Source organism: Centroberyx gerrardi, chromosome 2, assembly GCF_048128805.1.
Source record: "Centroberyx gerrardi isolate f3 chromosome 2, fCenGer3.hap1.cur.20231027, whole genome shotgun sequence".
NCBI lineage: Eukaryota > Metazoa > Chordata > Actinopteri > Beryciformes > Berycidae > Centroberyx > Centroberyx gerrardi.
The window spans coordinates 19614808-19630753 of NC_135998.1; the positions used below are offsets into that span (position 1 = coordinate 19614808).

At 42.1% G+C, this 15946-nt stretch overlaps 1 protein-coding gene across 3 annotated transcripts in view; it reads left to right on the top strand.

Annotated features, from left to right (window-relative positions):
• nup214 (nucleoporin 214) overlaps nucleotides 1-15946 on the top strand; it is an 87485-nt gene that overhangs the window by 42452 nt on the left and 29087 nt on the right. For all 3 annotated transcript variants that reach the window (XM_071896744.2, XM_071896747.2, XM_071896745.2), the window contains exons 25-29: nucleotides 3574-3649; nucleotides 9268-9337; nucleotides 10684-10768; nucleotides 10879-10931; nucleotides 11065-12606. In XM_071896744.2, the coding sequence (XP_071752845.1) occupies nucleotides 3574-3649; nucleotides 9268-9337; nucleotides 10684-10768; nucleotides 10879-10931; nucleotides 11065-12606 (1826 nt within the window). The remainder of the gene's footprint in view (nucleotides 1-3573; nucleotides 3650-9267; nucleotides 9338-10683; nucleotides 10769-10878; nucleotides 10932-11064; nucleotides 12607-15946) is intronic.

The window sequence follows — 15946 nt, forward strand, 5'->3', positions numbered from 1 at the left end:
TTCACAATCAAAGATAATCTGTGCTGACCGTTAGGCCCCAGTACCCCCCAGGTCTGACTAGCCCAGACTCTGGACAGGCTTGTAATTGGCATTAAAATTGCCTAGTTGTGACCTAGCCTTAACTTTTTGTTGTCTATTTTCAATGTTATCCCCTTTTTTACTGAAGATTATCTAGTTAAACCCAGCATTGATAATTCCATGGCTACAAAAATGATGCAACTCTCCTTGTGCCCTTTGAGCTCTTGCTCTCTCTGTTACTAACAATGCTTACAGCTGCGCCTTGCATTTGCGTAGGAGAAAATCGCATCCCATGTGATCACAGCCTTACACATGCAGTGTTTCCAATATGTTGATTATTTTTTTCAGCAGGGAGGGTTGTTGACAATACATTTATCACGCCCAGTATCTCATATTTTCAGGCACTAATGTCTGTCACTCTAGTATAAGCCAATGAGGCTAGCATTGACTAATCTGCTATTGCAACATTAGCTGATTGTTATACTCCCATTTGATTATTGCTTCTTTAGTGAAGCAAGTACCAAATACAGCTGATTACAAATGGCTTACCTCCTCAGTATATTGTAGCCTACCTTTCAAACTTTTACGTCTGTTGTCAACTGACTATTGACCAATGCCATGCGCTGCATCATCACAACACCCAAAATTAATCTAAAAAATGTTTTACTTGGGTGGGCATTAGTTTGCCTGTGTGGGCCAAGTGAACATTTAGGCCTCATTTATACCTGATATTAAAATGCGATCTATATCCAGATATGCTATCTGGATAATGACCAATCCGATCACACCCTTTTCATTTACACCTGGCGTTTAGATGTGTTCTCGTCTGCATTCTGTCTGCATCAGATTTCATTTTTAGCAAAGTAGGTGGGGAGGTAGCATTGTCAATAAAAACAAACATGGCGAGTATAGGGTCATTGGACGTGATACTGTACAGATGCAACAGAAATGACAACAGGTTGTTTTTACTGCAATAGCGCTTGCAGTTCCTGTGAGTGCTACTACAGTGACTTCCTTCACTATTGATGAAGGAATGGAATGATGACTGATGGGAGTGGATCATGCTTCAGTGTCTTTCAGTGAAACTGAGAGGATGGCAAACTCCAGAGTGAGTGATGATGTTTCTACCTGAAGAGCAATGCAAACACACCGTACAGATTGCATTTACATCTGACTGACTCGATTCGATCGCAATGCGAGCTGTGTGCATTTATACCTTGAAGTAACATGCATTTTTCTTTTTCCAGATAATCCAGATACAGATCACATTTTAATACCAGGTATAAATGGGGTTTACCTCTTACCAAATGGAGATACAAATAAATTGAGGCTACAAAAGTAACTTGAAAAAATCATTTGTGTGCATTTATGGTAAACCTGGCCTATAGGTCAAATAAAAATGAATTCTGTAAATTGCTCTCGGGATAAAACAGCTGATTACAACCAGCTAGCTGATAAGGGAATTGCATATCATAACCTCACACATGTCCTCAAACATCCTCTCAGCAGACGGCACATCTCAAAGGTGAATGATGCATTGTGCTTGTCTTCTTGGAATGTTGGTTGTGTCCACGAATACTTGGGGAAAACATTCTCCACAAGGCTGCAAGTAGCCACTTGGAATTCTTGGTATCTGTAAACGGTTAAAATATAGATCACGTTGTTGCTTTGCCAATCACAAGTGAAGCTGAGTACAATAACACTGATCGCAATTGGCTGTGAGGAAAGCAACATTAACAGATTTCTTCAATGATGTATTTATTTTGTTGAAACCTTTGAAGTGTCATTGGTGTGGTGTTTTGCACTGCACTTCCCAGTAATCGCATTACAACAGTTTGCCATTACTTTGACATCACTGGACTGACAGCACCTCCCATACCCCCGAAACTACTAATGGAATGCTAGTATTTAAGCTAGTGCCTAAGAGCAACCATGTCTGCAGAGGCTGTAATATCTACACTATGTAAAAATATTAAGCATGTTTTATGAAACGATGCGATAACTGTTACATTTCTGCATATCTATTACAGGCAAATACACAACCAACTTACTGCTTACAGTAATTTTAGCACTAGACCTACTTTAGTACTTAGCAATAGATCTAACAAGATGCAACTCAATTTAGGCATTGGCCTACTATTATAATATAGTTACTCGATGTAGACCGCAGCTTATAAACAACAGCGAAACCTACCTGTCCAAAAGAAAAGAAAATCTTTGAGTACTTTTTATGGCATGGGTGATGTTCACTGTACCTTTGGGTTTGGAGACGATCCCTTTCCTTTTTAGCACGCTTGCCTTCCTCTGAGCGATGAATCTGTTTGTTCTGACTTGTAGTTTCTGTTAATACAGCTTGGGTTTTTGCTGGTACCGGCCTTATCTTTGTCTGTTCAGCCATGGTGGCGATCGCGCCAGTTATCTATTTATTCTTCAAATATAAAATGTATCACTTCCTGGAGCGCCCCGGTGGCTCAATTGGTAGAGCGTGTACCATTAAGGCAAATTCCTTCCCGCAGCAGCATGGGTTAAAATCCGGCCCTTGCCCTTGGCTGCATATCCTCCCCCTCTCTGTGCCCTCATTTTACTGTCTATCTCTACTACCTATCAATGAAGGCAAAAAAAAAAAAAAAAATCCATCACTTCCACTTCCGCCAGAGGATTTTTCCTGAGAAACAGCTACCCAGTCATAGGTGTTTAGAACAGCAAATGTAAAAGCTTTCATGAACTGTGTATAGGTTGAATCGCTTGTGTGATGTCAATCGACAATAGTTTTTTATGAATTTTTATGAAAATGTGATGGATTATTACTTCAACTACCCAAAGTTGGCACCAAACATTTTTCAGCGCTCAGCAATTTTTATGTGATTTGGAGAGTACCTAAAAAGCAGAGTATTAATACAGAGTTTTATATTAAAGAAATAAGACCATTTTTGACTTACGTTTGCACCCAACCCCCTCGTTCACTGCTAACAAAAGCCAAAACCCACTCACCCAGTCACACACACAAGACGTAGTAGTATAGTGTAGTAAAAGCGGTAAAATCGTCTATGCATTCCATACAAACAGATCAGAACCTGTACCTGCTTGGCGGTATATTTTCAGTGGGTAAATATCATATCTTGTCAACTATTTGGCATAAGTTTGTAAAAGGATTGAAAATGCACCATGAACATGTCCTGCTTTCTCCAGTTATGAAACATGGCAAAAGTGAAGTCTTTTTCAGGGTCTGGCATGGAAAAATCTGATTTCATTATAGCAAAACCTTGAGCATGTCTCGGGAAGAGAGCCATCTCCTTGTTCAAAATGCAGCAACAATAATTTTAAGACATGATATGATCACTCAAGCTCAAGTGTTTTTACATTAGCTTCTGGTCAGTTCAGCCTTGCTTTACAAGTATTGATTACAATTTTGCTGTGAGAGCCCCTAGATTTCGGAATGACTGTTTTGAGAATATCAGTCCATCAAAATCAACATCTTTTAAATCACTTCTTAAAACATGCTTTGATTAACTGGCACACACTCTCTCTCTCTCTCTCTCGCTCTCTCTCTTACAGTTCCTCAGTCCCAGCTCCAGCAGCTCAGGTGATCCAGCAGGTCTTGGCAACAGTGGCTTCAAACCAGGCCAAACGAGTGAGTATCATCACCTATCCATCCACTCAAAGAGCTATCCGTCTATCATTCATCCTTTCATTTCTCTGTCCACCCGCACAGCCATGTCATTCTGTCAGTCCTTCCACAAATATTGCTCTTCTGCCCATTAGGGTTGGGCGATTGGACAAATACATTGGGGATCGGTGATAGACTGAACTCATCGCTGGTGGAAATTGCCTGCCGATTTTTTTCTGATTTAAATTACCTTCATATTTGGTTATTTAAAATGTTGCCCAGCGCAAGTCTCTCAGGGTTTCCCACAGCTCTTGACAAGTATTGATACCTGCCTTGACAAAAGATCACCCCACCGTAACTGCAAAGCCCTAAAAAAAAAAATCCAAAACTCGAACTTATTAAACTTGAACTCTGGAGTCTCTCCTCAGAACAAATCCAGCAATATGCAAATATTGTGAGTGAAATTGTCCTGGACACTGATCTCTAATCATTGTTGTTAATCCCCAAAATGGGTTGCCATTACAACTTAGTTGTTGAACACAGAATCTAACTGTGACATCTGCTGGACAAAAGCGACATTGAGACCAATGAGGAGCAAATTTTGGGAGACGGCGTCACATCGTTTGAATAAAGTTAATTGTTACATCTTAAACTAACATTAAATCCATAATGTCAGCATGGCCTGCATTATTTATTTAGGTATTTAGATTAGTCAGCTACTTAACTTTAACACATTTTTTGTGGTAAACACTGATACTCAAATGTAGAAGTACACGCAGGGACAAAAATTAAACTGAAGTTGATTTAAAATGTATTTAGTGCTTAAACACAGCTGGCATTTTCCAGGTGGTTTTGTCCCGTTAGTGTCATGTACTATTGCTTTCTACTGGGACTGCACCGCCACCTGATACTTCTTAAAGCTGCAAGAAGCAAAATTTTCTGACCACTAGAGGGCGACAAACCACAACACATTTGTAAATAACACACAGCAAAGCCTCTGCACTACGAAGGCCTACCATGGACAAACATTGCAAAGCACCGTGCATTTGTCATTATGAGCTGGTCTGGCACATTAAACAGTACATCAGCTAACTGCACCAGCGCTAAACATATTAACTTGTATTCCATTAACGAGGTAACATGATAAATACAATATGTTCGTTATACACGGATACTTTGCAAACTTGTACCCTTTCACACACAGATTACTGCTTTTGTTGCTAAGCAACGCAGGACACGCACTAGCCTTTACACAGCTACTACAAGCCTAATGCAGACCGGTCTTGCAGTCCTGCAGGACAGGAAAAGTTATCACGTAAAAAGTAGTCTTCAACGGCACCCGGATCTAGATGCACGGGCTAGTCCAAGCCATGGAAGGTTAGCCTCTCGACTAGTAAGCCAGTAAACATACGTGATAGTGTGTTGTAGTTTTCTGACTGGTTATCTTTGAGATGTAGTTATAACACATCATAACAACGTGCACCTCATATTGTGTAAAGTTCTCCTATCACACAGCACAGAAAGCCGCTCTGAACCGGCTTCATGACGGTCGGAAGGCTTATTGGTGTCTGAGAAATGCTGCTCTGACCCTTTCACACAGAACTCAAAGCTGCTAATAAAAAATAAAAAAGCTTCATGGCTTTTTTCATTTGGGGCTTATCTCTCGTGGTCTGAGACCATACGACCCAGCACCATGGTGTAATGACCGTCTGTGTTAACACTTGTTTAACCTGCCTGCACATATTTTGCATTAACATGCCATTGTAGCACGCCCTCGTGTGGTTAAAAGTCGATATTACCCTTTTGGCAGATATTTTGATGGTTACTGGACCGGTTTTGAAATTCTCACAGCGGCCCAAGCCTACACAGAGAAAATTATTCATGCTTTTGTGTCGTCGTACATGGATTACTGCAAGGCTTTGTCTACTTCTCTCCTCTGCCAAGCTTCTTGGGGTCGATTCCAATTGATCCAAAATGCGGGTCTCATAAACATAGGTCTCACATTACTTTGGTGCTGTCCTTCGGTGTTGGCTACCAGTGAATTTTAGAATCAGCTTTAAAGTTCTTTTAATTACATACAAAGCATTATTGCATGGTCAAGCACAGTTATCAGATTATCTGAATCAACATCTTTAAACAACGATTTAAGACTCATTTTTATTCTCTTGCTTTTGATTGTGTCTGATATTACGTCATTATCCCCTAGATTTGGCGTACTTGTTTTGCACCATGGCAAATATCACTACAGTAACAAGCAGATGCTGCCTTCAAGTGATGATGGGAATATTGTAATTACAGGTAGAGCGTGCTTGACCCAATAAAGTGATAAATGCAGGCAGTGGCAAATATTTAGTTTTTGTTCTGTTAGGTTGACCTCCAATTACTTGAATTTTTCACTTGTTCTCGTATTTTGTTCTCTAAAGTAAGGCATTCTGCCAAAAATTCCTTAGCTGTTTTGCAAAGTAATTTGGAGACAAAAGAAACTCTACACAGCAATGTCTGTCTGGAGTAATAAACAAAGTTAACTCCACTAAAGCTGCATGCTATCTCTTAACCTTGAAAATGTATACAGTAGCAATTTATAAAGAATCTGATTGATGAGGAGAATCGAAAATGGCACCAGATTCGGTAAAATCTTAACGATACCCAACCCTATTTATTATTTACTTAAAGGATTATTACGATTATTTTCAACCTGGGCCTTATTTTCCTAGTTGTTAGCATCATGACGATTGATTGTGTTCAAAATCTCGTCACTTCACTGTACAGCATTACATACCTCCAGTTCAGAGGGAGCACTGCTCTCCAATACACAATTAGAGGGCCAAAGCAATCTTTAACAATCAAACCCAAAAAGCGATTAAAACGCCCTTTCAACACAATAACACTCTCACTGTGATTGAACAATTGTCCCGACAAGTTACAATAGTCCATTTGATACTTTTTTAGTGTTGCTCACACACTGTGCTGGCTGCTGGTCTTCTACCACATTCATGTCGGAATGAGTGGAAGCTTGAAAGCGTTTTTTATGTGTTTCACTCTTTGGAGCACTGACATCCAAAAACATTTGTATTCATGCATTTAAAATAAAACAAAAACAAAACTACAACAGATATTTCTCACTTTTCATAAGTATGGTTGATTGTATTAGTGTGAATATAACTGATAATTTGGATTTTTAATACCTTGGACTGCCGGCATCGGTGGATTCCCTGCTGCGTTTACCTCTTGGGTTGACACTTCCGCAATTTGTGGGCTATGTGGGAGATATCGGAGCCTGCAAAAAAATTCCCCACATATTCCACTTGTAATTTCCACTAGGAGGTTGATGTGAAAGGTTTTCCTCATTCAGCAGTTTGTATTTACAGCTAAAACTATATGACATGAATGCAGAGTCAGAGTACTTGAACGGCCTACTTGCCAACCAGCTCAAGCTAGTTGCAATACCATATCTAATACTGCAATATGGGTTCCTTTGCTAATCCTCTGCTTCCTCTGCTTGATTCTTTTAATGTTGTTTCATTGCTGTGAAGTGTACTGAGACACCCTGGTGTGATATTGCACTTTAAATAAACTTTGACTTGACTTAATCGAGGAGTTCAAAGAAAAGCAGTGGTTGCTGACACACTACTTCGCTAATGCCCTATAGCTGCCTGAGAGCTATGCCAACTGAATACTGGTTGAGATAACTACTCACTGGGGAAAATGCCACTGCACTCAGTGATGGAGGAAAAGTTGCAGAAACGCTATGGAATGGAAGCTCCTTCCATTACTACATGTGAAATTAGAGTGTGTAAATTTCAGTGTTTTTAGGCCCGTGACAGCAGGGGCTCTATGCATCGCAGTGTCGGTCGGTCAGTCGGTCGGTCGGTCGGTCGGTCTGTTCACCACTTTTGGTCATGTGGGTTACATTTCAGACTTTCAATCGGCAGACTCTCAATTCCTGGCAGATAAGCTTCCACAAAATTCTGTCACAGGGCTGTTAGACTTTTAGCCTTGTTTTAGTCTTATTTCTTTGACTTTCATAATAGAACTAGAGAGGAGGAAGTGAACTCATAGCACGCTCTCTGTGCGTTTTCACGCAGATGGAAAGAGGATAATTCATTTTCCCTGTGAGACCTGCAAGATACAATCAGGGAATGTGATCTGTACCAATTTTTTTTCTACTAGTATTTTTTTGGGAGACTATCCAACAGAATATTTGTTGAATAGATGTTAAAATAGTCAAACCTAAAGGAGAGGAGGAGTAAACTTATTTTACATCATCCTAGTTGTTAACTTTAATAGACCTGCTACAATTAAAGACATAACTGTGCTGCCCCTTTTAAGAGACCTGATAGAATGTATGTCGCTTGGTGGCGCTGTTGTCCTTCTAGACTTGCCATAGTTAGGGCTGCACTTACCAACGGCTGTTTTTTCTTTACTTTCAAATGTTTACTTAATCCCTAAACAACATGTCTGTAAGTAATAAGTAATATTTCGTTTAAACACTTACCTTTACGTGATTCTTAGCTTTAATACGTACCTGAAAAGTCCTAGTTTCATCTCTGACTTGTAATAAAGATAAAAACGTTAGCAATGCTAATCGCGTTAGCATGCTATGGCGTTTCAAATGTTAAGTTAGCATTTGCGCTAATCGCTAGCTAGATACAAGCTAATACTAATGCAGTTAACTTTTACACCAACTAACCAGCACCTACTTGTGTATATTTGTGTTGTGTGTATTTGACATATATTGAGTCAAAAACAAGTAGGTGACAATGTAAAAGAAAGTCAGAGACACAAGTTTTTATTTTGTTTCAGTTTCATTGTGCTTTCAACAGTAAACATCCTAATATTTAGTCTACCTGCTGCCTCTTGGATGATTATTGAAGAAACCTGTTTAACTATCTGCCAAGCTAGTCAGTACCTCAACACTCTAGTGAGGGCAGAATACTAACAGAATATAGTCTCCAATTATTTGGCCTGATCAAACGGTATCTTTAAGAATCATTATCAATCAAACTACAGAGAGCAGCTTCAATGATTAAGAAAAGCCACTCTTAAAATCCTACTGTGTATTTTTGATCCATCTATATGCTCACAATTGTAAAGACCATTCAGCTCCGGGAAATTCACAGTTTGCTCACAGCTTCCCTGTGTGAAGACACACCATTAACTGCAGGGGTGAGAAATGCCCCAGCTCCCTCCCATGTGTTACAAATTGCACTTGGGTGAGATGGGCAGGGGAATTCCTCACACAAATCTACATCACTGAGGCCCAGGTTCAAGTTTATGGGGATGACCCAAGTGTAGGGATACACAGCCACATGTATGCACATACGTACAGTGCCTTTTAGTATTCTGAACTAGAAAAATGCCTGGTTTGTGTTTTATTTAAATGAGTATAAACAGAATTATGTTAAATAGAAAATGTTATATGCATTAATAAGGATTACAGACTTCTGTGTGTTCATTGCTTGCGTCTGTCTGAGGTTATAGCTTACTGCGCCTGCTATAACCTAGAGTGGTCTGTTCATAGGAGGCTATACAGGCCTACTTTTTAATTCCCCCATATCAGGGACATTTAATGTTTTTGTTGTTTAAAGATTATGTAGAGTAAAGCTATAAAAGTCAATGTTTATTTGGAACTGCCTCCTCAGAATCCTAACCAAGGTATCCTGAAGGTGTCCACTGAAAGTGCAACTGCCCCACAGTCAAGCTTCGTTTTTGGTAAGTATGGTGTTATTTTACATAGCCTATGCATCATATCTAAGTGGTCCTTTTCCTATTACCTGAGTGTAGTCCATAAATAAATAAAATTGCAATCCAAGGGGTTGGTTATGATCCTTGAGTCAAGGATTGTGTACAGGGCTGTACAGTGCGACATATATGTCGCACGTGCTACGAAAAAATCGGTCTGTGCGATGAATGAATTTACCGCAGTAGCACCCGTGCGATAAAGTTTTGCGTGTGTGTGTGGAGCCGCTTGTTTGTGTGAAGTGAGGGTTTGTGTGCTTGTTTGTGTGTGAGGTGAATCGATGGCGCATCGCTATTCTACTTGGTAGTTGTAGTCTATCGTGCGATTAAAAATCATGTCCCCGGCTGCGTAGAGTCCATACATCTAACACCAATTCCCACAATTCCTAGGGAACAATCCCATAATTCCTATGCGGTTGCCTCTACGCCGTTTCCTCAGAGGAGCTAACGGTGCAGCAGAGAGGCTGCTCCACTGCTGGAGACATAACGTTAATAACAACACAGCGGAGCACTCCACTTCCCCCTTATTTTGTTTGTCTCATACAGGCAGGAGACTGTAAGATGCTTTCAAATTAATTTATTCATTAATTAATGCAGTTAACTTTTTAAAATAAAAAGGCTGCGGACCATTTATCTTAATTGCCAGTTATGTTTCATATTGTATTTCAGTGGACTAAGGACACCAGTGAATGGTTTGGCACACAGTATACTGGAGCAAGAGACTGAAAATAGTGCCCCCTTTTCTATTCATTCAATTGAGAATCGGTTTTGAATCGAGAATCGGTTTGAATCGAGAATTGATTCTGAATCGATTCGGACACCCAAGAATCGGAATCGAATCGTGAGATTCCGAAAGATTCACACCCCTAATTTGAAGCGTAATATATTGATATTTTGTATACAGTTGTTATGTCCCTGCAATTTACCATTATGGGCAAATAAAGAAAATGTTTGTCTGAAAACATTTCTTGTTCAGGTTTGGATTTTGTGTGCCCTGTATGCAACATTAATGTCCTTTACCAGTCACATACCTGTTTAAGTGATGAACTGCACTACTTGTGGTTGTTTTTAGAGATGGTAACAGACGTTTTATACGCGTGCTACAATTTTGTGGCCTGTGCTACAAAACTATCAACCTCTGTAGCACCAGTGCTATGTGCAAAAAACGTTAACGTACAGCCCTGGTGTAATTCTGAAAAATGCTGCCATTTTATTGTAGATATCCTTTATATCGAAATATGGTAATGACATTATGTCCATATTATAAATTTCCAGTTGTGTGTCTTCATTAATTTCTTTTTCCCATCTGTATCTTTCAGGTGGACCGCCCAAAGCAGATGTTCCTGTGGTCCCCACCAGCTCAGTGGAGCAAAGCAGCAGTAAAGGCTTCTCCTTCGCTGCAGCGTGAGTCGACTTAATGGTTATTTAAAGAGGCATTCTGAGATGCAAAGGGCACCTGACATTAATTATTTTCATGTTCAACAGTCTGGTCTCTTTGCTGATTTCTTTTGCAGGTCCTCAAACTTCAGTTTCACTTCAGTTCCTCAGGGAGCTGGAATCTCACAAGGTACAAATAATACAACCGCTTGATATACAGTAGTTGCAATAGAATGAGGTTTAATCAAACTTGGATGCCCTGATCAATCATTTTCTTTTTTTTTTTTTTCTTCTATCTCCCCTCTATAAATCTTTATCTCCAGTGAAGGATGCGAGTAAATTCTCCTTCAGCGGAAGTGGCAAGATGATGTTTGGCCAGACAGGGGAGGAGCCTTTTTCCCTCACCCCCAAGTCCACCTCCCCTGCTCTAGGCCCTGGCTCCCCCACCCCACCTCCCATCATGTCAGGAGAACCAGTCAGACCCTCCTCCACCACACCTGCCCTCAGGGTAGAGCCCCAGCCCCCTAAAGCAATTGGAGGAGAGACTCTGGGCAGCTTCTCTGGACTACGCGTGGGCCAGGGAGAAGAGGCTAAAGATCCCTCCGCCAAACCCACTGCTGCCTCATTTAACTTTGGGGAGAATGGACTTGGTCTAGGCAAGGGAGCAGCACAGTTTAGCTTTGGTGCAGCTGTCCAGAAGCCCACTGAAGATTGTACAGGCACAGACTTGTCCAAGGGGGCAGCGTCAGTGAGTTCAGGCGGTGTCTTCAAGCCTCCTGAATCAAATACTAAGCTGGCCTTCTCCATTCCCCAGTGTAGCTCAACTGCTTCAGCTTTACCTACGTCTTTCAGTAGTCTTCTTGCAGCCCCTCTAGACTCCCCAGAGGAGCCTAAAGCTCCCACACACCCTTCAGATCCCACCCCAACCCCTGAATCAGAACCCGCCCCTGAACCCACTGTAGAGAGAGTTAGCCCACCTGCTATAGCTGAGCCAGGTCCTGCAGCAGACACAGCCACCACAGAACCTACAGCAACCACAGTTAAAGTCCCAACACCTCCAGCATATGCGCCCTCCCCTGCCCCCACCCCAGTCCCTCCTGCCTCCATCACCCCACCAGCTGAAGCAACCCCTCCAACACCAGCCGCTGCTGTCCCCACAATAGAAACCACCCCAGAAACGACCCCTGCTCCTGCACCCCCCCCAGCCACAGCCACCCCTTCGCTAGAGGCTATCTCCCAGTCGGCCTCACCAGCCTTCCAGGTGCCCACTTCTGACAAACCAGGTTCCATCTTTACTCAGCCTGCTCCTGCAACAACAGACAGCAGTTGCATTGGAGTCACACCAATTATCAACACTGCTGCCCCTGCAGCCACCACCACCACCCCTACCATTGCTAACGCTGCAACCGCTGTTGCTAGCACTGTTTTTGGGCAACCCGCTGTGGCCCCAGCCTCCTCAGCCCCAGCAGCTACAGGATTTGGCTCAACTGGGTTTGGTACCCCCTCCGGAACTGGTTTTGGCAAAACCATATTTGGCCAGGTGAGTGGCTTTGGCCAGCCTGGCAGCAACACCGGCACATGCAGCAGCTTTTCTTTTGGCCAGTCTGGGTTTGGAGCAAGCTCCAGTAGTGCTACCACAGGAGGTGGTGGTAGTCTGTTTGGCGCTTCCACTGCTAGCAATGCCAGCTCCTTCTCCTTTGGCACCAACAGCGCCAACACAGCCAGCAGCACTGGCACAGGGCCGTTTGGGCAAAGTGCCACCCCAGCATTTGGACAGCCAAGCTCTGGATTCGGACAAGGGTCTGTGTTTGGGAGTAACACTATCACAACCTCATCTACAGGATTCAGCTTTGGACAGCCCTCAGGTGAGTGTGTGTCTGTACTTCGTGTTTTACTGCTCAATGGTAAAGTCAGGTAAGAGTTTTGGGTCGATGATTGTATTTATTAGCACTGAACAATGTGACCTAACAATTCAGACTTCTTTAACATACCGTATGTAAACAATATAAATGGCTGTGTGGAAGTGCGTGTTTTGCTATGGTAATCGTGCATAGGAGGCTCCATGGCCTCTGTATGTAAATATAGTGCCTAATTCCAAACTACCTAAAACATGGTTATATTATTTATTTTCAAATAGGATAGATTACATTATATCTATTCCAGACAGTGGTAAAGTACTGCTATATTGAATTACAAGGTTACATGAATTGGATCACAAAATCGATTATTCCATCATGTCCTGTCAACATAGGCCTGTTATGAATGACTGGAGAAATCAAGTTCAAGTTTGTTTATTTATATAGCCCTTTATCACAAGCATGTCTCAGAGGACTTTACAGAGAATGAGCCTAGTTCGGTCTAACTAAACAAAATCAGTGGTGAACAGAAAGATATAGGACAAGCATAGCGAAAAGCATAAGGTAGACAAGAGGCAATTTTAGCAAGACAAACAATCTACCTATTCTACATAGCCTAACCTACCCGGCACCCCCAGCCTTAGACCCTAAATGCACACAAGGAAAAACTCCCAAGAAAAACCTAGTAGGAAAAACTCCCCAAGGCCCAAGGCCAGCGCCGACGACCGCCAGGGCCAGAGCAACACCTGTCCAATGGCAGGTGGAAACACTGCACCGGAGTCTGGGAAGGGGAGAGAAGACAGCTGCACACAGAACACACAGAGTCAGAACACGTCGGGAGGGAGCAGCAGCAGGGATGGGACTAAGGCCTGCACTGGCGACCATTGCACTGCACTGGAGTCTGAGAAAGGGGAGAGAAACTGTTGCGCGCAAAGACAACGAACACATCCAGGTGAGAGCAGCATATGGGATGGGACTAAGGCCAGCACCGACGACTATCAGAGCCGGGGCAGTACCCATCCGCTGACAGCTAGAAGACTACACCGGAATCTGAGAGAAGGGGAGGAGAAAACCAGCTGCACACACACACACACAGCTGTGCAAAAGCAGCACAAAACCCAGACATATTTGGCCACAGACACACTCGTACACAAAGCAGATAGGAAGTGATTAGACAGTGTAACCAGGAGGCAGCCCTATGCTATGTTCCCAACGGCAAATTCCTATATAAATACTGTCTAAGGTAAGAGAATAGACTGTGTCGATCCCAAGCCAATGGTGCTATGGTAGGTCGTATGATTGCGAGAATAAATATGTTTTGAGTCTAGATTTGAAGATTTCAACAGAATTAGCTTCCCTGACTATAAGAGGTAGCTGGTTCCAGAGATGGGGAGCTCGGTAGGAGAACGCTCTACTGCCTGCTGATTTTTTCTTGATTCTAGGGACAGTCAGGTAACCAGCGTCCTGCAGGCAGGCATGAGGGGGAATATAAGAAATGTGGCCTCTTTGGCAGGGGCTAATTTGCGAGTTGGTAACTCCACTGGTTGTACTCACCCCTGCCAGGCTGAAGGCTCTGGTATTGGCTTGATGGAGCCACTCTAAATTGTATCATTAGGAAAGGCATCTATCATGGTGATAGGTCGCATTCGGGCCTGACAGTTGGCGTAGATTATCCTATAGTGTGAACAGGCTCAAGACTGCAGACTCTGGCCATTTGCCCTGACAGAATTTTTTAAACATCTTTGATTATGTCTGGCCGAGTCTGGTCGGGCTTGTGTAGTGTGAAGCTGCATAAGACTCAGCAAGACTGAAATCTAGGAGTGACTGTGGCAACAGCCAATGCAAGTTAACTCAAAGGGGAATTAAAAGAGCTGTGGATATGTAATGGGAGGAGTGTTTTTTTCTTTTTCTTTTTTTTTCCTAGTGTTTGATGTTAGAGATGGGTCATAAAAATCGAATATTCATTCGCAGGATCAACATAGACTTTTAGTTTGCTTGTTTTTATATATTGAGCTACATCATAAAAAGAATTTAAAGAATGGAACTATGGAGTGCGCAAAAATCTTGAGTAGCTATATCTATAGACCAGCCACTAGAGAGCTTCTGATGTCATTTTAAAAAATCGTCCATGCTTTCTCTGGCATTGTTTTGTACTCATGCCCCAGTACCTGCTTTCGGTAGCAATTGTGCCCTTATCAAAGCCACAGAAAAGCGTAGCAGTGTTTCCCATACGTAGGTTTATTTGTTATTTTAAAATCAAAAGTTGGTCAATACATAGAATTTAATCTAAAGCGATCTCTAACGTTATGTTCTTGTTATGTTCTCTGTCACACCAGAGACTAATCTCGCTAATCTTGCTTGTAAACTCACTGCACACACATGCCTTTCTTACCCATCCGCTTGTTTGAGACCAGCAGCATTGCACTCAATCTGACAGAGCCTCCCGTTGTTAAAACGCAAGTGAAACTAAAAATTCCACAATTTGCTCCAAACTCGCATGTGTTTGTAAAGGTGTGTGTAAGAAGTAAGTTGACACTTTTTTGTTATTGGAGATGTGTGAAACTGATGTCCACTGCCTCTAGCTAGTGTGCAATCCGTATCCCTCGTAGTCATGTAATGTTGGGGTCGTGGATGTAATCTGTCCACCAGCAGTGTTTACAGCACGCATGCAGCAGAGCAGAGACGGCCAGACTTGTGTTTTTTCGTGGTGTTTTTATAAAGTGTTTTTGATATTTATTTCACTATGGGTGAGCCATGCATCAGCTGGAATGTATGTTTATTTAAATTTTGACTTTAAATTTTAATTGGTTGACCTCACATGTTTTTTCATCTCAATCAGTGGCTTCAATCAGGAGACTGAACACTTGGCTCAGTAAAGAGGTTACTGACAACATACATTTTTAGGCACAGAGCTGACAAGACAACAAACTAGGCTACAGAGCAGCTTTAGGAAAAAAGGCTGTCAACATGCATTCATTGGTTTCAATCGGGAAACTGACATTTTGGCAAAATCTATTTCTTTATTGTGTTTAGATGGAGCCACAAGTCAAAATAGTTCAGTACTGCATCCGCAGCCGTTGGACACAGCAGCACTGAATACAATGGCTCAGTGTTGGCTCCGACATACACGTCTAAAAACCAGATCAGAAACGCATCTGGTGGATGTTGGCCTTTATTATTTTGTTAAAATATTGCTGTGTGTCTCAACACGGTGTCAAAACCCAAAGCAAAATGCTATGCATCGAAGACACATGCACCTACTCCCACTGGAAACAACTAGAGGAAGGAAGGAATTGGTACCTAGAGAGATTCAGGGCCCCTCTTTACTTTGTGGCCACATTTTAAGAGC